General features: G+C 51.2%; 10 protein-coding genes across 10 annotated transcripts; 6 read left to right on the top strand and 4 right to left on the bottom strand.

The window, feature by feature from the left end:
- Positions 1–139: 139 nt before the first annotated feature.
- Positions 140–2103, bottom strand: EDD37DRAFT_648362 (putative general amidase GmdA; the record flags this gene model as incomplete). The annotated part of the gene is made up of 6 exons (XM_062818001.1): positions 140–270; positions 324–458; positions 517–814; positions 866–1274; positions 1325–1776; positions 1831–2103. 6 exons carry the CDS (start codon positions 2101–2103, stop codon positions 140–142), a joined length of 1698 nt encoding a protein of 565 aa, XP_062671795.1.
- Positions 2104–2853: 750 nt separating this feature from the next.
- EDD37DRAFT_588955 (urea active transporter 1) lies at positions 2854–5467 on the top strand (the record flags this gene model as incomplete). Its single annotated transcript, XM_062814488.1, has 5 exons — positions 2854–3515; positions 3567–3611; positions 3669–3751; positions 3806–4171; positions 4247–5467. Exons 1-5 carry the CDS (start codon positions 3107–3109, stop codon positions 5465–5467), a joined length of 2124 nt encoding a protein of 707 aa, XP_062671796.1. The 5' UTR covers positions 2854–3106.
- Positions 5468–5981: 514 nt separating this feature from the next.
- On the top strand, positions 5982–7628 carry EDD37DRAFT_625813 (MC family mitochondrial carrier protein). Its single transcript, XM_062816268.1, has 3 exons — positions 5982–6292; positions 6345–6642; positions 6691–7628. Exons 1-3 carry the CDS (start codon positions 6095–6097, stop codon positions 7404–7406), a joined length of 1212 nt encoding a protein of 403 aa, XP_062671797.1. The 5' UTR covers positions 5982–6094; the 3' UTR covers positions 7407–7628.
- Positions 7629–8626: 998 nt separating this feature from the next.
- EDD37DRAFT_562425 (peanut-like protein 1) lies at positions 8627–10123 on the top strand (the record flags this gene model as incomplete). Its single annotated transcript, XM_062813911.1, has 3 exons — positions 8627–8924; positions 8974–9440; positions 9488–10123. 3 exons carry the CDS (start codon positions 8627–8629, stop codon positions 10121–10123), a joined length of 1401 nt encoding a protein of 466 aa, XP_062671798.1.
- Positions 10124–10209: 86 nt separating this feature from the next.
- EDD37DRAFT_321463 (uncharacterized protein) lies at positions 10210–10897 on the bottom strand. The gene is made up of 2 exons (XM_062811457.1): positions 10574–10897; positions 10210–10460 (listed from the first exon to the last, which is right to left on the bottom strand). Exons 1-2 carry the CDS (start codon positions 10788–10790, stop codon positions 10297–10299), a joined length of 381 nt encoding a protein of 126 aa, XP_062671799.1. The 5' UTR covers positions 10791–10897; the 3' UTR covers positions 10210–10296.
- Positions 10898–11260: 363 nt separating this feature from the next.
- On the top strand, positions 11261–12230 carry EDD37DRAFT_648366 (uncharacterized protein; the record flags this gene model as incomplete). Its single annotated transcript, XM_062818002.1, has 3 exons — positions 11261–11331; positions 11388–11626; positions 11680–12230. 3 exons carry the CDS (start codon positions 11261–11263, stop codon positions 12228–12230), a joined length of 861 nt encoding a protein of 286 aa, XP_062671800.1.
- Positions 12231–12755: 525 nt separating this feature from the next.
- On the bottom strand, positions 12756–16710 carry EDD37DRAFT_321497 (histone acetyltransferase). Its single transcript, XM_062811458.1, has one exon. The coding sequence runs from the start codon at positions 16568–16570 to the stop codon at positions 12944–12946; it is 3627 nt and encodes a 1208-aa protein (XP_062671801.1). The 5' UTR covers positions 16571–16710; the 3' UTR covers positions 12756–12943.
- Positions 16711–17437: 727 nt separating this feature from the next.
- EDD37DRAFT_321511 (uncharacterized protein) lies at positions 17438–19781 on the bottom strand. Its single transcript, XM_062811460.1, has one exon. The coding sequence runs from the start codon at positions 19656–19658 to the stop codon at positions 17535–17537; it is 2124 nt and encodes a 707-aa protein (XP_062671802.1). The 5' UTR covers positions 19659–19781; the 3' UTR covers positions 17438–17534.
- A 491-nt stretch (positions 19782–20272) lies between these two features.
- Positions 20273–21695, top strand: EDD37DRAFT_321505 (uncharacterized protein). Its single transcript, XM_062811459.1, has one exon. It carries the CDS (start codon positions 20371–20373, stop codon positions 21460–21462), a length of 1092 nt encoding a protein of 363 aa, XP_062671803.1. The 5' UTR covers positions 20273–20370; the 3' UTR covers positions 21463–21695.
- Positions 21696–22510: 815 nt separating this feature from the next.
- EDD37DRAFT_648370 (uncharacterized protein) lies at positions 22511–22974 on the top strand (the record flags this gene model as incomplete). Its single annotated transcript, XM_062818003.1, has 5 exons — positions 22511–22573; positions 22629–22710; positions 22758–22835; positions 22884–22900; positions 22954–22974. 5 exons carry the CDS (start codon positions 22511–22513, stop codon positions 22972–22974), a joined length of 261 nt encoding a protein of 86 aa, XP_062671804.1.
- Positions 22975–23013: the final 39 nt, after the last annotated feature.

Genomic DNA, 23013 nt, shown 5'->3' on the forward strand with positions numbered 1-23013 from the left:
GGAAAGTGGCACTGTTTGACGTCTATTGCTCTTCGGGCTCGAGTAGATACCTTTCCTGCTTGTCGTCCCGGAGTCCTTCGAACACAACCTAACGGGGCTATCCTTTGACCCGAACCAAGATCTGTCTGATGACATGGACTTATGAGCTCTTCTTTTGCACGGCGAGGGCCGTCGACAGCAGCTCTACTAATCCAAGAATCTTTTCTTCTTGAAGTCTTCGTCCGACCAGTTGCAAGCCCACTGGCGTGCCTTGCTGGACTTCAGGATCGTCTTTGCAAGTGACGTTAGCCAATCTGTTCCCGCCTCGGTCAAGGTTGACTTACATTGCTCCCAATTGATCTTATCTAGGTCACCCCAGGGCTGATAATCCTTGGCATAGAGGTCGATGGTCTTGTCCACTTCAGTGACAGGGAAGACGACAGATGTGTAATCAAGGGTGTTGACCCACGGAGTGTATCCTGTGCATGTCAGTCCCGTGAACACGCAAAGTACGATTGGAGAGATGCGAACTCCTACCGATGTGGAAAGTGCCGCCAAATTGAAGTGCCGCAAATGGCGCAACAGGCGTCAGTATAGCGTCAACTGGCTTTCCAGACTTTGTTTGCTTTGCAGTGCCATTCCAGTATTCCATATACTCCTTTTGATACTCGCGAAGTCTAAGATTTATCTCCCAAATCTTGTCAGCGGTCTTGGGCGTACCCAGTGAGCCCGCCGCTGTGCCATAAGTCCGCTGGATATGTTCCTGGAGGGGTTCTCCCGACAAACCAATGTGGTACCAGATATCCATACCGGCATCTGCGGTGAACGCGTCAAACTGTCATCGTCAGGCGCCAATTTCGAAGCCAATTCGGCGAATTTGACTTACAGCGAGTGCGATGGCCTTTTCGTGGGACGGTGGATCCCAGTCCACCACATCATGACCCATGTCTATGATCAGCTTTTTCACTATCTCAAAGGCTCTTCGGACTGCAGGCTGTGGGTTAACGACTTTGTCAGTCGGCATAAGGCCAAATGTCAACTTGCTGCCGTCAGCAGGCAGGGGCGTGCACAACTCCTCCCTCCAGGGCAAGTCAATCACAGCCGGATCGTGTAGCCATGGTTGCTGGCTCAGAACAGATCGGAATATCAATTTCAACGCCCCTAGAGACGTCGCCATCGGCCCACAAACCGAAGGGATGGTGTTTTGACCGGCCATGCTGTTGGCGGCGCCGACATATGGTAGACGGCCGAATGAAGGCCTCACGCCGTAAAGCCCGTTGAAAGCAGAGGGGATCCTAAGTTGCGATGAGCAGGCATTTTCAATCCTGGAGGACAAAGCACTCACCGAACACTTCCACCTATATCTGTACCAAAGCCGATGGGGCTTCCTCGCATGCCAATGAGGGTTCCCTCACCACCAGAGCTACCGCCGCAGGTCATGAGACGATTGTGTGAGTTCAACGTGAAGCCAACAATATGATTCCAGGTTACGCCGCTCATCACAGTGTGCGGCAGACTGGTCTTGCAAAAAGGTACAGCTCCGAGTGCTTTGACTTCCTGGACCAGTTCGCTGTCCACGTTTTTCTCCTTCCCAGTCCCCTTCACACCCTCGAAAGTGTCGATCCACCCAACATAACCCATGGTTGTCTCCACTCCCTTGACGTGGAACTGGTCTTTGAAGCTGACAGGAAGCCCATGAAGAGGGCCACAGGGACCATTTGCAGCCGCAAATGTGGCATCGAGCTCTTTCGCACGCTCAATCGCCTGGTCAAAGAAGACTTCGTGCAGGCAATTAGTCTGTCCAAGCACGGTTTAGCAATGACCTAGATGCAGGTATAGGTCCTTACTGACCAATTGATGAGCCAAAGCTGCTCGATGGCAGAAGGCTGTCACTACCTCTGTGGCGGTCCACTTGCCGGTTGTAGTATGTTCTGTTATCTCGACTGCATCGCTCTCGGTAATCTCGATCTCCTTGGGAGTCAGGAACTGTTGCACATATGAACCAGTGACATCTTTCTGCTCTTCAGGCGAAGGGAGAGGCTCTTGGAGTCGCCATTCTTGAGGGATAGCAGCCAAGATAGATTCTCGCTTCTTTTGAGCGCGTTCTTGCCAGGTCGAAGACATGTTGAACTAGTTGGAAACGGCTACACGGCTTCCAAGAGGATAATTTGAAAGACGACTACTCCAACCTGCTGCTTCAGAAGACTTATATCCAAGACAGTCGTATGGATGTGGAATACATGTGGAAACTTCAGGAGACTAAGACTCCCACTCGGTCGGTTCCTTCGTCTACATCAAAATGCGAGTGCGGCAAACAGCTCGCGTTGTTTGGTTGCACGATAAGGCGCACCAGCTTCTCTTCTCCACGGACAACACCGACTTCGGTGGCGTATCTGCACGGCTAATATCACATGCTGGATCTGCAATGTTTAGTGCTCTATATCAGTTCTAAAGTGGTGTTGTACGAAGGCGACAACAGCTGATACTGCGACAACGGCGGCAACACCACGGAGGTGTGACGAAGTAGTCACCGGCGTCGGAAAGTACTCCGTGTATCTGGTTTGGGACCTTCCCGATATAATGACCTGTAGATAGCGTCTCGCTCTAGCGACTTGGTGGTATGCATGCTGAGTGGGTCTGAAGCAGTGGCGTATTGTTCCTGATTGGGCGATATTGTACGTATCCTGTACGACTGTAGATCCAGAGATTCATATTCAACTGCGGGTAAATAGCGTAGGCGCCGTTCATTCAACGGCGGCAACGTCTACAACCATTACCCGTCCAGTCGTCTGGCCATCTTGACATCAAGTGCTGCAACAAATCATCAAGTGGAGACAGAGATAACCATAGCACCGAAACTCCAGTTCTGGTATGGAACAGCTATATTTCTTATCTTCGACAATCCACCGGGAGGCAAGATGAGTCCAATCCCTGGGACAAGGATCCTATCTTCTGCTTCGTTATCTCTCGACTCACCTGGAAGATGAATATATAAGGATGGGCGAGATCGAGGTCGATCATGCAAGGCACTCATCTTGCTAGAGGAACACCGCAGACCTCCTCCTGAATTGACAAAGTTGCCTGTCGCTTCTTACCAGTTGTTGGCTGCCATTCCCATATCAATACCATGTCGACATATTCCGTTGGACCAGAACTGAAGGTGCTCAGCCCCGGTATTGGCTATGGCATCATCGCTGGGATTGGCGCAGTCTTCAGCGTGATTATGCTCCTGACGACAAAGTTCCAGAACCGTTATTTCGCCTTCTCGACCAAGCAATCGGAAGAGTTCAACACTGCGTCTCGAAATGTCAAGCCTGGCCTCATCGTCGCAGGCATTGTTTCTGCTTGGACATGGTCCGCTACACTGCTCACCAGTTCCACTTTTGCATACATTTTCGGCATCTCAGGTCCAATGTGGTATGCTGCCCTGGGCTCGTCGCAGGTCATCATGTTCGCCATGCTCTCGCTTCGGGTGAAAAGAGATGTACCCGGAGCTCATACATTTCCGGAGATCGTTCTCGCTCGCCATGGCCATGGTTAGTCACTCGTTACATTGTGCCCCAAGTAATGGACTAACAAGGCTGCAGTGGCTCACGGCATTTATACCTTTTTTGGATGGGTCGTCAATATGTGTGAGTATCTCTCAACATACACAAGAAGATTCTGATACTGACATCTTGGTATTACAGTTGTCGGTGCAACACTGGTGCTCGGCGGCTCGCAGGTACTGGCTGGCTTGTCGGGAGTCAACGTCTATGCAGCTTGTTTCATTGTAAGCAACTGACCAACAGAAGTGGACTATACACTTACTTGCCTTGTCATACAGGTCCCATTAGCCGTTGCCGCATACGTTATCCAAGGTGGACTTCGAAGCACCTTTGTGGCCGACTATCTTCACACCGTGATCCTCTTTGTGGCCATTTTCATCTTTGCCTTCACCTTGTACACCGCCGATGACTACGCCGGAAGTCCTGGCAAGGTCTATGATCTCTTGGTCGAAGCTGGGAAAAAGACTCCGATAGCGGGAAATCGTCACGGCTCATGGCTCACGTTCCAGTCAAGTACTGGTATCAAATACGCTGCCGTGATCTTCCTCGGCAGCTTCTCGACTGTGTGGCTCGACCAAGCGTACTGGCAACGTGCCATTGCATCCAAACCTGAAACAAGCGTGAAGGCATATCTACTAGGCGGCGTAAGTACCGAGCGCCTCTCGACTGTCATCCGACTGTTTTGTTCCTGACATTTTCACATGCTGACTTGGAGATAGCTGGCATGGTACGGGATCCCATACGGCTTCGCCACGACAATGGGTCTAGGTGCCGTAGCATTGACCGGTTCCTCAAAATTTCCTACTTACCCTGAAGCTCTCAATGCAGCACAAGTCGGTGGGGGATTCTCAGCACCTGCTACTGCGATTGCCCTGATGGGCAAAAATGGAGCCGCGTTGATGCTTTTGGTGCTGTTCATGGCAGTTACTTCGTCGGTATCTGCAGAACTCATCGCTGTGTCCTCGTTATGGACATTTGACGTTTACAAGCTCTACATCAACCCGTCAGCATCGTCTTCCACCTTAGTCAAGCAGGCCCATTACGGCATTATAGGATACTCCCTGATATTGGCAGCCTTCTGTTGCGGGATGAGTGCCGGCGGTGTCGATATCACCTGGCTCTTAACAGTGGGCGGTGTTATTGTGGGAGGAGGCGGTATTCCTTTGGGATTGATTGTCTTGTTCCCCTCCAGAATGTCAACTGTCGCTGCCATCGGGGCTCCACTGGTTGCCTCGCCTTTAGGCCTCACGGCTTGGTTTGTCACCACAAAACTTCGTTCCGGCGCCATCACTGCGGTCTCCACAGGCGATCTCCCCAATACCCTGGCGGGGAGTGCCACCGCCTGCGGCACAGGATTGATTGTGGCAATTGTCTTCTCCCTTCTCTTTCCGTACAAATACACCTCCGCGGATCCCGCACACCTGGCTCGAGTGGAAAAGATCCAAGGCACCGCTCCACTTGAGGGACGCGAGGTGGTCACTGGACTGGCTCCCATGGATGAACCAGTGATAGGCGAAACGAAGTCTGACATCCCTCAAGAATCTAAAGATGGAGAAATAGCCAGAGAGACTCCTCCTGGCACCGCAGCCCCCACAGGGAATGATGTCGTTGACTATCTCATGACCAACCATATCGAACCGCTGGATTTCAAATCCTACCACAAAGCTCGCCGGCTGGCCTATTCGGCTTGCGCCGTATTCTTTGTCGTGGCGATGGTGCTGTTTCCGTTCACCTTTTATGGCACTGGATACATCTTCACCAAAGCCGCTTTCACGGGTTGGGTCGTTGTTAGCATCATGTGGGTATTCTTCAGTGCCCTGGCATGCATCATCTGGCCTCTCGTGGAAAGCTACCCAACGTTGAGGGACATGACCAAGATGCTGATCAACGACACCTTCCACAAAAAGCCCGACGTAGAGGTGGAACGCGTCGAACCTTGATTCTCGCCATCAATCGAGCGCAAATGACCTACGCTGGTTCTAAATAACGGTAGATCAGAAAAGAAGCCTTCCTCGCCTGTGCAGACCATTAGGCTGGTACAGTCGGAGGCATCCAGTCTTCCCGGGAGTTGACAAGCAGATCGGAGGATACATACACGGATACAAAGTTACCTCGTCCCAAGGACTCTCATGTTGTATAACAGCGATAGAGCTCTTGCTACATGTATTAGAGGTTAGATCAAGGTTAGACAACAATGGCTAGATCACAAGTCATGCAGTCACAGTCTCTGGAAAGGTCCGCCTGAGCAGACTCTGTTAATGACTTCCCGAGCTTACTCTCGTCAAGGCCAGAATGAGTTGCAGAGTGAGGGCGAAGGTGAGAGGAGGGTAAGACGCGACCTGGTGGCTTCTAAAGCGGCACGGTAGGGTCTGCGATGACGAGGCTGACGTCGGATGCTTCTATCGTGCCAAGTCCGACTCGGCCTCGCTGGAAACTTTTCTCAGTCGATGATCCAAACTGCGGCAAAGTCATGAGCAAACATCAAGAACACGACTTACGCCTGGTGGATTTCAGTCGATAAACGCGGGTCCTGCTTTTTCCTTTCTTTACGGGCTGAAAGCCCTGCCATGAGCTTAACCGCTCGCCTTTCGAATCTCTTCTCACAAGACAGCTCGAGCAGAGACTCTACCCAGAGTCAACACGATGGCTATGCGAAACCAGAATACGACATCGACGGCGCACGACAGATTAAGCGCCAGAAGATGACGGAGGAATCTGCGGTCGAGGATATCGACCTCGAGTTGAAGAGGCCTCCTTACCTTCACGTATGTGCAACTTGCTCTGCGCCATCGACTTCTGACGTACTCACATGCGCAGTCTATGCTTGCCGGAGGTATCGGAGGGACTACCGGCGACATTCTTATGCACTCGTTGGACACTGTCAAAACGAGGCAGCAAGGGGATCCTCATTTTCCACCGAAATACTCTAGTCTATCCGATTCCTACGTCAAGATTTTCCGGCAAGAAGGCATCAGGCGAGGCCTCTATGGAGGGTTTACAGCGGCTATGCTGGGATCGTTTCCAGGGACCGTCGTCTTTTTCGGGTCCTATGAATACTGCAAGAGACACATGCTAGATGGGGGCGTTGCCCCGTCGATTGCATATCTAGCCAGCGGTACGACCTCTTCACTCTTCCTCAGACATGTCAACTAACAGAATCTAGGTTTCATAGCAGATCTCGTGGCTTCAGTCGTATACGTTCCTTCCGAAGTCCTCAAAACTCGCTTGCAATTACAAGGTCGATACAACAACCCTTTCTTCAATTCGGGTTACAACTACAAATCAACATGGGACGCGGCGAAGACAATAGCACGAACAGAAGGGTTTGGGGCACTCTACTCCGGCTACAAAGCCACGATCGTTCGAGACCTTCCTTTTTCCGCGCTGCAATTTGCATTCTATGAGCAAGAGCGAAGATTTGCACAGAGTTGGACTGGAGAACAAGAGATTGGACTCGGTTTCGAAGTTTTGACTGCAGTATCTGCGGGTGGCATTGCAGGTGTCATGACCTGTCCGCTGGACGTGGTCAAAACGAGAACGCAGACGCAGATCACACCCAACAACCACACGAAACACAGTCAGACTGCGGTGCTGGAAAAAGTGGCCAAGGGTCAGAAGTCGGCGGCCACAGTACAGAAACGGGCACTTCACTCGGGCCCTCGGACTGTACCTCACACGACGCCAACCATCGATACCTCTTCTGTGATTACCGGCCTCAAGCTTATATACAAAAGTGAAGGAGTTCCTGGCTTGTTTCGAGGAGTTGGTCCGCGGTTTGTATGGACGAGCGTCCAGAGCGGAACGATGCTTGTTATGTATCAATATTTGTTGAAGCAGATGGAGAGTTCTTCTTCCGACGAATGGTCAGGTGTGATCTAGGACACTTTGTACGAGCTTTGGGAGTGGACGACCATTTATGAAACTGTTCGAATGTTCAATGGAACTGACACTTTGGAGGCGTCGACTTGCAGACGGGTACAGCCTAGTGTGGCATGTTAGTCAGGATACCCTGGGATGTAAAATGCTGCGACAGTTATGTTTTTGTGACGGATGGAATCACAATTCATAGAGTGTATAATACTGAACAAAGAGATTCACCTCCAGCAGTTCTGTAACAGTAGCTTGTGAGTTCACCAAGCTCACGATGAATTCCTATAAAACTCCTCGTGCATCAACTGAATCTGCAGCCTCTCAACACGTGAATGGCTTGACAGCCAACTGGGGAAAGGATCAGGGGTCAAATGGACATGGCGTGTCTTTGGTGGCTCCTTAGGCTCTGCTTAGGCTCTGCTAGGGCCCGTGGTAAAAGCTCCGGGTGGTTGACAGCTTGATCTCCTCCCAATCAAGACTCTTTCCCTGTCCATTCCCAATCTGGACTTGGCGCCCCGTGTCCCCTTTTTTTCGCGGTTGCGTGAAGACAAGCCAAAGTCCGACGAGGGACGAAGATAGTCCAACACCTGCGATTAACACCTCTACACACGAGTCTTGTAACTTCTCTTCTTGTGCTCACCTCTTTCGTCGTCTTCGTCGAGCGCATCGACGTCCTTCCTACACTCATTCACGTGGGGACAGCCTCGTGCCGGTAGAATTCCAAGATTCCATTCAACACGGTACGTTGTTCTTTCTCCACGCACGTAAACCCGCAGAAATCGACCGGGTATCCTGCGTGTGCAACGCAGGCAGTCACTACTCCGTGCTTCCCATCCTATTCATCCTTCTCTGTCGCGGTTGGTTTGGCTGTTTATCTCCTGCGTATGCTGACGTTCTTCTTTATCCAGTTGCGTTGTCCTATCCACCTTTAGTGATTCCTACTCCAACCTTTCTTCTTTGACAAAATGGGTTCGTCAACTTTCTGATCTTCCTCTCCTCAAGTCACAACGTGCCTCGACGTCCTCAATTCGCCTGCCACATAAATCACCTTATTTTGCACCGTGTCACGGTGCATACTGCTACGGGACACTTCCTCAACTGTTACAGCCGGTCTGAAGTCGAACCGAGAGTCAGGTCCAAACGCCAACCTCAGCATGTCGGACACTCTTCCAGGCCAATTTCCTCTTCACTCTCCTCCACCTGTACCCGACTCTGACACACCACCGAACATGACTGACACCAATGAAACCGCAGCTGCTGTGTCTCAAAATGGCTACTCCTCTCCTTCACCCAGTATCCCCAACGGCAAACCTGCATCTCCCTACGTGAAGGAAAGCAACCCAATGGGACAAAATGCTGCACAAACAGTCACCTCCAAAGACCCTAAAGCTGCGGCTGCAGCTGCCAACGACATGCGGAATGTGGTCAGAAGAAAATTGACAGGATATGTTGGTTTTGCCAATCTTCCCAACCAATGGCACCGAAAGAGTGTCAGAAAGGGATTCAATTTCAACGTCATGGTTGTCGGTTCGTATAGGCCCAAGTACTCTCACATCCCAGCGCTGACAACTTGCAGGTGAATCGGGGTTGGGCAAGTCCACACTGATCAACACCTTGTTCAACACTTCCCTCTATCCTCCACGCGAACGCAAAGGCCCAAGCCTGGACATCATCCCGAAGACTGTATCAATCCAGTCCATCAGCGCCGATATTGAGGAGAATGGAGTTCGCTTGCGCCTCACAGTTGTTGATACCCCTGGCTTTGGAGATTTCGTCAACAATGACGACTCGTGGAGGCCGATCGTGGAAAACATTGAACAAAGATTTGACGCCTATCTCGAAGCAGAGAACAAGGTGAACCGGATGAACATTGTTGACAACAGAGTTCACGCGTGTGTCTACTTCATCCAGCCAACTGGCCATTCTCTGAAGCCTTTGGATATTGAGGTTATGCGCCGCTTGCACACCAAGGTCAACCTGATCCCTGTCATTGCAAAGGCTGATACCCTGACGGATGAGGAGGTCGCTATGTTCAAGCAACGAGTAAGTACAGCCCCTGTAACAAGATTCGGGAATGCTGACTTGTATAGATCCTTGCCGACATCCAACACCATTCTATCCAAATATTCGAGGGCCCACGTTACGAGCTGGACGATGAGGAAACGATTGCCGAGAATCAAGAAATAATGTCCAAAGTCCCATTCGCTGTGGTCGGTGCCAACTATGAAGTGACCAACCCCGAGGGAAGAAAAGTGCGCGGACGTCGCTATCCTTGGGGTATCATTGAAGTGGACAACGAGGAACACTGCGATTTCGTGAAGCTGCGCCAGATGTTGATCCGAACTCATATGGAGGAACTCAAGGAGAACACAAACAATGTTCTGTATGAGAACTACAGATCTGACAAGCTCATCCAGATGGGTGTTTCACAAGACCCCAGTGTGTTCAAAGAGGTCAATCCTGCAGTGAAACAAGAGGAAGAGAGGACACTCCACGAACAGAAGCTGGCCAAGATGGAGACAGAAATGAAGATGGTGTTCCAGCAGAAGGTTCAGGAGAAGGAGAGCAAGCTCCAACAAAGTGAAGAGGAGCTATTCGCTCGTCATCGCGAGATGAAAGAACAATTGGAGCGACAACGCGCCGAACTTGAGGAGAAGAAAGCCCGTATCGAACAAGGCAGGCCTATTGAGAAGGAAGGGAAGAGAAAGGGCTTCTCGCTCCGATAAGCTGTCTAGCCTGTCAAGATTTCTCGACTATTTTCACATCAGCTCAGCGACGATGCCACGCCGGCGGTTTCCCATTCTCAACGATTCCCACTTTCTACTCGTGTTGTTGGTATCTTCTGCGCAGAGCGGCAGACTGGAGCTGTTGCCCTTTTTACTTAATCACATACATGATTTTACACACGAAGACTTTGAAAAGGGAAACCTTGGATTGTGCATACCGGTAATGCGAACGCCAGTTTCAACGGCTCAAGGTAGTGGTCCCAGGCTTGGTGGACATGGAACAGTGGTGTATGTTCGATCACCGCAATCATGTATACCTGGCTCTGGACTGTACTACCTGGGAAATCATGGAGTGAGTGATACTGGGAGAAAAGGGTTGGGATGTTCTTCAGCAGGGAATGGTGTGTTTCTAGCTCTATCTTTTCCTGTCATTGTGGACTTTCTACCTACCTGACATGCGTGTGGGAAGCTTTGTGCTATCCAGAACTTGTAGAATGTGACTTGGAGACGAATGTCCACTGGAGATGTAGGTCACTCGATGACTTTCCTTTTGTGATTCTAGAAGAAACAGAAAAGGGTCGACATTACGCCATCGTCGACGCCTCCGGGGATCGACCCCGACAAGGAAGATAAATCCAGTTACGCATACGTGCCATACCAGTACCATACTACCTAGGTAGTGGACATGTGCAGGAATGGCTCTGGTAAACTTAACTTTAAGAGTGACGGCTTAATAACTCAGGGCGATCGATGGTGGAAGGAAAAAAGACTCCAATAACTTGGTTGTGTCAAGCTGAGATGTGGGCATTGACTTTGGGCCCTTTGACGTTGACTTGCCAGTGATTCTGTGGCTTGTGCACCTTGACTTTCCCGAGTTGACATCATTTCCTCCCACAAAAAAGCCACCTTCCTCTCCTACTTACCTATTCACCTGCTTCAAACAGCTTCTTCACTGGTCCCCGTTTCCCTGCACCTCACACTTCCCAGTCTCTTTACTTCTTCCATACCTTGCGCTATATCTTTCTGCCACGATTGTGCAGAGACAAATCCATAGCTTTCGCCAGATAAGGTCTTCAAAGACTCTCATCTCAAGCTTGACCGCCCCTCCTTCGCTGCCTACCTGACCAGCTTGAAGCAATGGCACCTCCTCCTCCAGCCACCGCACCGTTGACTGAACGTCTAACAAGACTAGCTACCACCCTTCAATTGTAAGAACAGTACTACCTTTGTCAAGAAGAGACACAGCTGACTGGCCTGCTATCAGTGCGTGGTTCCTAGGACACTTCACCCTCCTCCTCTCCGTCTTCCGATATGGCCTCTCCTACTTCACCTTTCACTATAACTCCAAATGGGCAGCTTTCACCTACAGACTGGCCTTTGTTTCGGCTGTCGCAACCTACGGCATCGTCGTATTCAAAGCTTATCGTGCCCGTGTAAGACCAGGTGCAAACCCTGGCTCTGTCGCTCTCCTCTTGCTCTCTGATGAGAATGTGCAATACTTGCGTAAGTCCGGCCTACTGAAAGGGAATATGCTCAAGATCTAACATACACTGCAGTCATCAGCTTGGTCTGGCTTTACTCGAGACAGGTGCCATTGGCGCTGTTGCCATTCACCGTCTATTCAGTGTTCCACGTTGCAACCTACACTCGCACCAACATTATTCCCACAATCTCCCCTCCCCAGACTGCACCAGGCAGCACACCCGCCTCGCCTGGAGGTGCCAAATCACAGTCTCCGTTGGCCAACTCCATCGGCAGATTTGTCAAGGAATACTATGACACCTCAATGATGTTGGTTGCTGGATTGGAAATTGCTCTCTGGTTCCGTCTCTTGCTCTCAGCCGTGACCTTTAGCAAGGGTTCGTGGGTGCTGTTGGGCATTTACACCGTCTTCTTGAGAGCAAGATTCCACCAGAGCCAATTTGTCCAAGGTGCCTTCACTCAAGGATCTGCCCACGTCGATCAACAAGTGCAAAACCCCAACGTGCCACCTGCCGTTCGACAAGGCTGGGACACTGTGAAGGGGCTCGGCCGCCAGACTGTTGATGCCACCGATGTTCGCAAGTACATGGGTGGTGGCCAGACCGCTCAAAAGAAGCCCCAGTAAGAGACCAAAAGTACTGGGCTGGTATGAGTGTCAAAGACAATGATAATTGGTATCGTCAGTCGTGCTGCACAGAGCTGTTTACGATGCTTACTGCAACGAGTCAATTGAACATCAGAATTACCAATTGAAGTTTAAGGAGGGGTATGAATCGAACGAAGCTGGAGATGGCTGCGGGGAGGGCGTGGGGTGAGTGGTTTGGAAAGGGAGAGAGAAAACGTTATGACGTCCGCGTTGGCGCTGGTGTCGGAGTCCGGCCCATAGAGCGAGAGACGTCGGTCATCAAGCCACGGGGCGGTCATCAGTCAGGGAGATGGGAGTGATGTGATGGGGACGCTGAAGCTATGCTTTGGGGGTTGAAAATAGATGACATGTTTGGTCTCAAGGCCTTTCCTGCTGCGAATGGAGCAAGCCGTGGGTGCACAAGCGGCTTTTTGCTTCTGAAAAAGGGGAACCAGAACCGGCGTCAGTCAGACAATTATTCATTTAGCAGTTTATGTTTTAGCAAGGTCCTTCTTTTCCTTTGTCAATCTCGTGGCCTGTGTAAGACTGCTTCGAGTAACAATAGGATTTGGCTATGTTGAGCTCAAGCGCTGAAAGTATCTGGTATCTGGTATCAACGTCCAATCCCTTACTTCCCAATAGTCTCTGATGGGCGGATGTGCAACAGGAAAGCTGAACTTTAACTTGGAGAACGACAAGATGAATCTTGCACGCTACTCATCGTCATCATCCTCCTCATCGACTTCGGCATCCTCGTCCTCGTCGTCATCATCATCCGGCAAATCGACCTCAGCATCAGGATCGTCTTCGTCTTCACTACTACTATCTTCGTCGTCCTCAGGGATCTCAGCATCCTCGTCGTTGTCATCATCGTCATCTTCATCTTCTTGAACGCTCCCTTCGGCGACAGAAACATCTTCATCCTCCGCGTCTGCCTCTGCATCTGACTCGGACTCGGACTGTGCTTCAGATTCGGATTGACCTTCCTGTTTTACACTGGCTTGCACGTCGTCATCGCCTTCGCCTTCCGCAGAATCCTCATCGGCATCGGCATCAACGTCGACATCGACATCGGCGTCTTGGTCGTCATCTACGTCCTCGTCCTCGTCGTCATCAACAGCCCCATCGATATTTGCAGACGCTACATCCACTGTATTCGACAATCTGCTTCTTCGTCCACTCCGGCGCACAGGCGTATCGGGCATTTTGTCCGGACTCGTGAGGCGACTTCCACTTCCGCGACCAGTCCGAGTACCGCTGGCACTGCCGTTGATACTCGGTGCGTTGCGCGGGGAACTGCGCACCGCGACAGGGACTGAAGGTGAGTCGCCTAGACCAATACCATTGGCTTTCTGGCCGAATGCAGCAGCTTGAGTTCGTTTCTTGGTGCTGCGCTGGCGTAGCATGGCCGGCGGGATGGGCGGGTCGATCTGGAAGCGGGCGGGAGGGATGGCGAGGGTGCGAAATGCAAGGGCGTAGCCGCTGAGTGGTTCCTCGACGGGTTCGTCTTTCTTGTCGGCTTCTTTCTCGGCTTGTACGTTCGAGTCGCCGTTGACAAGGCCATTAACCTTGACTTCGGGCTGTGTGACTTGCGTTGACACTGTGCCGTTGAGAGCATCGGTTGATGGTGGTCCTGGGGCGACGACGCCTTGGTCGTTGACGAGAGACGGATCTTTGACATCTGCTTCATCCCCGGCCACTGATGCCGGCCGCGACATTGCTGCTATTGATTTGGTCTTGGATTTTGGTGAGAGCTCTATTTCGGCGTCGAGGGCTTGGTCAGCTTTGGTCGTAGCATCGATGCCGTCAACGTTCTCTTCTTCGTCATCTTCGTCGTCGCGAGGAGCCATGGCGTGAAGAGGTTGACCGTCCAAGGTAGCTTGGTCGCTGCGTCCCATGATATATGGCGTCCACACAAGGTTCTGTGGCCTCAGCTTTCGGTGCTTTTTCGAATCGAATTCCTCCACAACGCGCTCATACAGCTTCTTGTCGTATCGTATGCCATAGGTCTTGGTCACTGGGTCGCGAATGAAAGCATATAGCCGCTCGAGTGTGTGAATCACATCATCGGCGGTCATGCCTGTCCTGGCCATTAACGACTTGGTACTGAAGGGCTTCACCCCTATATCAAGCAAGTGTCTTGACACGGTCAAATCCCAATATGATCGGTATGCGGTCAATCCCATGTCTGACAGAGGCTTCTCAGGCGATCCGTCTTTGCCTTCTATTCTTGTCAACAGGTATGAAAAGTCGATCAGAAACGTCGCATAGCCCTTGCGCTGATGTATGGGCATCACCAATATGCAGCTAACATTGTTTTGACTTGCTGGTCGCTTCTCTTTGCTGAAGTATCCGACGAAGTGATATCCGAACTCGTCATATTCGGTCAAGATGTAGAAGAGGAAAGGCTCGACGTCGTAGTATAGTGTTTTTGACCCGAGAAACATCTTCGCCATCAGACAAAGACATTGACAGTATTCGGTCTTTTTGCGTCCATCGACCTCCCAGACCGAAAGGGTCCCATCTCGATAGATTTCGTCCCCAGGAGGATGTTTGGCAGGACATTTCAATTTGTGTCTGTAGGCAACGAACTCCGAAGGTAGGTACTTGAGGCAGAACTCGCAGATGAAGAGCCTCGACTCGTGAGAGTACTCTTCGGGATATGGAGCTGCATAAAAAGTGTCGATGACGAACTTACCAAATTGGATGCATTTGATCTTCGTAGGCGGACCTGACACGGTTCGGTTGGGCTTAGCTATTGCTGTATTATCCCCGTTGATCTCCGCTTCAGCTGCCGCAGATGTTCTGCGTCGTTCTTCTTCTGCTTCTTTCCTCGCAATTTCGAAAATCTCTCGGTCTCTCAATTGCGGTAGTGACCGTGATGTGTCAGCTTCCGCTTCTGAAAGGATGCCGCCGTACGGTTTCGCATTGATTTCGGCCTCCCTGTCAGTGAATGCTGAAGGGAAAATAAGATTGTGAGTTGGCAGTGCTGGAAACTTGGGCACAGGCGGTTGAAAAATAGGCGGTTCGATCTTTGGGATTTTCTTCTTTTCCCTTCCACCTCGTCTCTTGCCTGGACGCGGAGGTCTGCTCAGTATCTCTTCAATCTTCGACTGATCTAGTCTAAAAGCAAGAATGAATTTGTGTGGTGGTGCTTTCTCGAAAGGACGGTGCTGCAAAATGCGTGCAATGGGCCTTGAGATCTTCTGACTTGATCTCCTGGTTGAGTGGGCAACGGCTCTTTCGGCTTCGGCCTTGGTTTCTGCTGCTGTCGCTGATTCCTGTGCCCGCGGTGTAGCTTTCCGACGCCTCCTATCGGTGGTTGGAGGCTCAGAAGGGGACTTTCTCTTCCTGAGAGCGCGCCCGCCATCCTCACCCTCTTCTATAAGGGGTTGTGCGAATATTGAATGTGCATTGGGCCTTTGCACGCCGCGAGTGACAGGTAACAGGTCTCTAACAAGTCGTGGTGCCGAATTCTTTGACCGCGCGGCTTGCTCTTGTGGAGACTCCGACGATGCCGGTTTCTTCACGCAATCAGGACACCGCCAGGTCGAAGTGTCTTCGTCTTCAACAACCTCTTTCTCCTTAGCGCATCGCAAGTGCGCCTGCGAATCGCAGCTCGAGCATATCAAATCTGCTTCTGCGCCTTCTTCGCCTGCGCTACTTTTCTTGCAAAATATGCATTCCGACCTGGAGGTTTCCGTGTCCTCAGCCTCGTCTTCGCTTGAGTCGGGCTCATCGTCGGGAGTGGTCTGTGATGTCTTGCTCGGATCGGCTTTGTTTGTAGCTCCATCATCCTGTGCATGTTCTTCGTCTTGTTGATGGTCTGCAAGTTCAAGATTTGCAGTTTCTTGGTCCGGCTCTTCGCTTTCCATATCTGCGTCCGCATCCGCATCTGCGTCTGCATCTAAATCCGTTTCAGCATCTTGCGCAGTATTGCCGCTGACTTCGCCACTTCCTTCACGGTCGGCGTCGGCGTCGGCGTCTAGCATAGAGACGTCTTCGTTCAGCTCTTCCTTTACGTCGGTCTGGGGAGTAGGTCCTGTTTCGGGCTCGGCCTCAGCATCGCTTAGACCCTCCTCAGCGGACCTTTGTAACTGGTCGCCTAATGCACTGTCGTCGGGGTTGGGCGCATGCGAAGAGTGGTCTGCCTCTGTCGCCTGATGGACGTTCTGTATTGACGCTGTCGTCTCATTTCCAATCTCTATGTCCGCTTCGACGCTGCCCTCGGCTGCATTCTCACTCACATCAGGTCGCGGGGAGGAAGGCGCCGTAGGAGCCGCAGAGTCTTGTTCAAGACTGGACACTTCGTCCGGGTCTTCGGAGACAAGAGGCGGCATGAATATGGTGGTCAACACCGACCTTCAAGTCTGTTCTCGCCGCAATCCACGTCGCAACACTTATCTCCAATGTTGAACCAATACCATGAGCGTTCGAAAATCGCTGTGAGGAGTCACCAGGCCAGATCTAAGCAAGCGAATCCTTCGGATAGAGTGTCATTTGTGCTTCGGCGCAAAGATGACTGCGGTAGGGCGGTGCGCCCTTGAGGTGTGGGGAAGGTTCGAGTTCGACGCGTGAGGGAATGCGCGATAGCGCTCGTTGTCGAGATCGAGGTGTAATATGGAAAGGAGATTCACTCGCTACACGTCAATATGTGATCTGAAATTTATTGCGATAGTTAGTGAGTCTGTTGAGGACCCGATCGACCTCGCAGCCCGTTGAACATGTCGCAGGCGACGTCTTAAGCTACGGTCACATGACTTCGTCCGCTGCACCTTCCTGTGATAATCATGGATACACCTCAGGTGGCACCGTGCGAGGTACCTTGATAGATACTGTCCCTCGTTATCTATCTAGACTTCTTCACACATATCGTTGTAGCCTTCGCCCATGCTATGGGAGGAAGTCCTGAATACTATCAGCATCATGCTCCCATTTGCCGTCAAGGCACCAACTGTCCCCAATTCGCTGGAAATGGACATTGTAACCTCGACGTGTTCCCTGTCAGACATCATGGGAAAACACTCGAGGGTCAATGCTGTTTTTCGCGTATTTTTTCATCAATCTACATGAATCGCATTCAAGACGGTTTCGAAACCTCACGCCAATAACTTGCTCTCAGGCGGTCTCCCCCAACAACTCTGTACAAGTCTCGACTCCCACATCGCAGCCGAGCATGCCGTTAACATCATCTCCATCACCATCACCACAACCACGATAACCGACTTTCGATCGCCATTCAAGCATCCAGAGTCCTCTAGCTGTACAATGACCGACAGCACCCATCTTTCACTCAAGACCTGCTCACCATCTGTCCGTGATGTCACTTTCGACCTCCTCAAAGATATCCGGTTGATGCCATGCTGAATGATCATGCGCAATCGAGCACGTGAACTGCATGGTCCCATTCGCCCGCTTGCCTTGTGTTTCATTCCAGATCGTCCTCGCGTCATCGTCTCCCTTGTGCGCAAAATGCTCGTATAGATCTCTGATGACCATGTGGTTACTCATGTCCGGCCCAGCGCCTCCCGACACATTGAGAAAACGACCTCCATATGGGACCGTCAGCATCAACCGTGGCATCAATTCGTCCGACTGCAGCTGGATACGGTATTGTGTCCGTACGTACGATGATCCGTCCGCATGTTTTTCAAGCTGAAATTGTCCCTGCTCTAGACTGGATATCATAAGCTTCAACAGGCCGGCGGTCTCCATTGAACCATACTGCTCATCCCTCAACACAACGAGTATCAAGTGCACAGGCAATTCGGAGTCTCTGAAGCAGAGTTCGCCGTTGAGACTGTGCCCATGACCATCTGACAAATCTGCACCTTCGCAAATCACACGCTTGTAAATGTCGGGCGTGCGGATGTCGAAGCTGGCCCGAGCAGTCTGCGCGTCAAAGACCGGTTGACTGGTGAGCTGCAGAAAACCACCTTGTGCTACTGCAGAGGTTCTCTTCGTTTCCATCATTTGTACAGGGATTCTTCCGCCAAAATGGCTTTGGGTCTCCTCCAAGACAAATGGTGGCAAACTTCCCCAGCCCGTCAGACCGATCACGACAGATACGGACTCCTCCAGCTCTTGCTTGACTTTGTTAACGCATTCTTCCAGCATATTAATGATGCCGCTCAGCCATTCGTCGAAGAACTTCCCCATGACCGACGAGTGCAGAATGATCCTGTCTTCAACTGCGGCAAAATCATCTCCTTCGAAGTCTCTCAAAACAAGAGGAGCCTTTGAATGCGGTCGAATCTCGACTCGGCAGTCCGACTTGCGGAAACTCCACTTCTTCACCTCGAAACCAGCCGCGAATGCTTCTAACAGATCCCGCTCACTCCCTTGGAATGCCTTCGCAAGCTGCAAGACGCCGCCAGGGAAACGCTCTCGGAGCCAACCTTTGAACATCTCGTTGAGCTTCTGGGAACCATTGAGAGGACCGACGCCGTCATTGAGTTCTCCGAGCATAATACCCGATCCATCTTCGCCCGTCCTACACGGTGCGACGAATGGAACATCAGTCGTGGCACCTCCAATATCCGCGACAATCAAGATTTGTTCTCGGGCAAAGTGCGGAATATCTGCCCCAATACCCTGCGCTTGTTCCAAAAGATTGAACCAAGCCGCTGATTTCGCTTCAGACAGAAGACATGTTCTCTTCGGAAACCCGGCACCGTGCAACAGCTCGCGCAGATCGTCCATCGTGCTGTCGTGGCAACTTGATATCGTGGGGATGGAAACAGCTACGCCAGCTTTCTCCGCAAAGATCATTTCCGTTATGGCCGGCTGGAGTTCACTTCTTGAGGCAAAATGAGCTTTGGCAGATTGTAACAAATACCTCAAAAACTCCCGAAACACGCAGCGAATCGAGCGAATCGTGCGGAAGTTGTATCGTCCGGAAAGCGGATCTTGAACACGACACGGCGCTTGTGTCGGGCCGTTGCAGATTGCGTCCAGGACTTCTCGGTGCTGATGCTGAAGGTCTTCCAGCATGTTGATTATGACCGGATCTTGAAAAGCTTGAGTGCCTTCATAAAGGATGTCCAGCTTCATCATCTGAATTTTTCCAAGGAGCTTCCGACTGGTTACTGACGGATCTTCGTTTGCTGCAGCGCCAAAAACAAGCACGGTATCCTGTGGGTCATCGATGTTCTGGAGGATCGCTGCAACACTCTCGATGCGGTGAGAGCCATTGTAATCTTTCAAGATTTTGTCGGCAGCTTTGCAGTGTGCAAGAGGAGTGTATAAAGTCGCTCGATCATAGGACAGCGAGGAGGACTTGGTACCAAAATCGACTCCTATTCTCAACCGACAGTCACCATCAAGTTCGAGATCTTCGAAGATTTTGTCCTTGTCCAGAATTCCGAGCTTTTGCATGCCGAGCACAGGGGCATCGACCATTTCTGTGTCTTCGTCGAATGGAGCCATGATCAGCGTTGGGTGTGATGGTATTCGAATCAATCCGTCCAAATGCTAAGCATTGAGGTTTCATGCTACAATTCGGGTGCAAGAAGGAGAGAGGTCTGCAAACTGGGAACGGTGCTGACATGCGATGCGAGGCAGTGTTCGATACGGGAAAGGCGTTGAAACCTGTTGGGCCAGGCAGTATACCCAACGGTGGCAGTAACATGAGCGTCGCCGTGGCAGTTTCTTTCACGCGTCATTCTGTTGTATTCACCATTCGCGACTTGAGGCAGTTCGCCGCCTAGTCCGGGAGCGTTCAGTCCTCATCAAGCACACGCCATTGATTGATTGACAGTCAATAGGGCGCTTCAGTTCACCTCCAGTAACCAGAAATAGGACTATTGTCCAGACACATTTCGAAAAACTGGAATTCACCCATTGTTTCCATATTGAATGCAGGACCGTCAGGTGCGATTGAAATGAATGTGTTTCATTCTGATTGATATAATGGTATTGCGGTTTCTTCAATGGATGAGTCATTGTCCGGGGTGGCACATTCCTTGTGTCTCAGAACAATCAGCCATGGCAACCAACGGCTTGCTACACGGTGTAAAGGCTCCGCACCACTATGGTCGTTGCCTTCCGAACCAGCTCTTCTCTCCAACAGCCCACACGCTACTTCCTCCTTACGCAAACAGCAGCCTCCTGAACCGCCACGTCCACAGATCTCGCCACGATGGTCACAGCACAATTCAAACCGACGATCAAAGCGCAAAGCGTGAAATGGATTCCTGAAGCAAAGGTCTTCCTGCTGGAATGGCTTGAAGCCAACAAAGGCCCAGAAGGCACACTAGTTCAAGATGAAGCGTCAGCCCTGAATGCACTCATTGCGGACGAACACTTCTTGAAACTTGTTCCCGGCATCGAGACTCTAGCCGACGATCAGAAGAGAGAGAAAGTTACAGCTAGGCTGAAATGGTTCTGGACACAATACAGACTGTCAAAGTACGAAAATGCACCCCATACAGCGACCACAATCTATGGCAAAGGCGTGGAAGTTCTGGATTGGGAGGAGCCGGGGACCAGATATGTAGACCTCTACACTCCTGACCAACTTAGGGCTCGACGAAGGCTGGCATACTCGAACGAGGCTACCAGTCACGCGACCTCAAAACGCAAGGCTTCATATACAGTCGGTGGCGCGGATGATCGTCAATCACCGAAGCGCCTGCGATCACGGACGAATGACGCCCCGACCCAACCCAATGATTTGACGAGAACGTCTCCACCAGAATCAGAGCAAGTCGGCAACAGAGAAAGTTCTCAGGGCCAAAGAGAGGTTCCTGCCTCTGCACCACGGCAGCCGACAGACAGATTAGAACGCCGTACAAGGCAGAATGACATGCTGTCTGATGTAGAGTTTGCCAATCTGCCAAAGTTCAAACGCCTTCTTGGGAAGGCCGATGGTGGACCATCTGACTTCGTGCGACATGGTCCGGATGATGTTGTGGAGGTTGAAATGTTGAGAATCTACGATCGCATTGAGGGCACTGTCCAGAAATACATGTATTCCACCAAGCTGGACGCAGATCAACCCATTCTTCTTGAACCGAAATACGCATACCCAGGACAACTCAATCACCTGATTGGAGTGGTCATGGGCGATTCAGCTGGTACAGTCGACGCTCGCCGCATGCTCTTTACGAGTTTGCAACAAGAGAAGGCCGTCGGGTACGGCAACTTCATTCGATCGTTGCTCGCTCTCGCCGTGACGACATGGTGCCTTAAAGACGAGCTTAGTGAGAGCTTCTCCCCAGAGGCAGTCTGAAAGGGGAATGGACGAAGAGCAGCGATCATAGCAGACTGACGAAAACTTTGTACCGAAATCAATTCCAATTTTCAGGCGGGAATGACCAGCGAGACCAACACTGTTCAGGGTATCTTCGCGTACTGATATATCAATCATTGCTGTGTCTTCCACAGACGAAGCCATCTTCGAAGACTGGCAAGATGATGTGCGAATGGAGGTAAGGCTTCTCGTTTGCAATGGCCGGGAGGTAGAGGTCAACGCTGGGGAAGGAAATAATGGCTGAAAAGTTGAAGACACAAGTCTTGTTTACGTCCACATGTCGCAGAGATTTAAGTAGCAGCAGCTGTTGGGCGAGGCGGTAAGTTGTTTTGAGGCAGTGACTGAAGTGATGGTTGATTGTGACATGGGCCGTCAGTGAACGACAATTTCAGGGCGACTTACTGGTACCATTGCTTCACTATCAAAACTTACCAGGTACTTCGCATGAAGCGATTTTGCGGCCTCGCACCTAAGTTTGTCATGATCATATGGGCAACCATTCGACGTCCAGCTTTTCATGATCATTGCACGGCGTGCCATCTCGATAACATAGACATTTTTGCACAGTCGTGGCCATTCCAGCTTTGGCAAGAAGGATGATGGTCGATCACAGATTTCCCATTTTGACAATCACGAGGCTTCTGTGTCGACGTAGGTATGTTCGGGGGACCAGACTCTGAGTCCCTGATTACTGCCCGGTGCACCTAAGTATTGGAATGCAAAGGAGTGCACTCGATCGTGAACAAGCATGAGGTCGCTCCACAGTTCAAGGTGTTCAGGCGGCGTCAAGTCCGGCTAAAGCGGCATTGGCTCTTGGCATTGGCTCATTGAGCTTCAGTCCCGACCTGCAAGCCGACTACAATAGACAATCTTCTTATTGCTGTTGTCCAGGCCGACCTGAACTCCCGAACAAGGTGAGGGAGAATTGACGACAGTACGGATCCTCGCGCAGGAGACTGTCAGCCCCGACAATACAACAGCCGTCTTCAACAATAGAAATCCTCGCTCCGCGAGGTCGACTTCCACCATGGGTGTCCCCTTCGAGACCTTCCTACCCTACGTTATCATGGTCACCATGTTCGGTGTCACAGTAAGAACTTTCACACAGGTCAGCAAAGGATATTGAAGACTGAGCTATGTTGTAGGGTGCCGGCCTTTCCTCGATCCGATATTACGCGAACGACTACAAGCGGCCGAGAAGACAATTGGACATATGGGATAGACAGAGTGGGTTAAATCGTGGAGAGCTACCGGAATTCTGCTAATGCGCGAAGTGATGGAGAGAGATCACAGATTAACTGGTAAAGTGAGAGGGCAGTCGGATGCCGTTGAAGCTCCGCTGGGCTTTGAAGGTATGGTGGTCATGTTTCACTGGCGATAGGGATGCTAACAATCATTAGTCAACAGCAGATGGAAGGTTCGCAGTCTCCTGAGGAAGCGCTTTTCTCGGTTTTCTGACCCTTTGTTTAGGCCGAGCCACGAATCACGTAAATCGCCAAACCCTCTGCCCCAGAACGGCTACGACAACCA

Source organism: Exophiala viscosa (assembly GCF_022695815.1).
Source record: "Exophiala viscosa unplaced genomic scaffold EDD37scaffold_3, whole genome shotgun sequence".
Classification (NCBI taxonomy): Eukaryota; Fungi; Ascomycota; class Eurotiomycetes; order Chaetothyriales; family Herpotrichiellaceae; genus Exophiala; species Exophiala viscosa.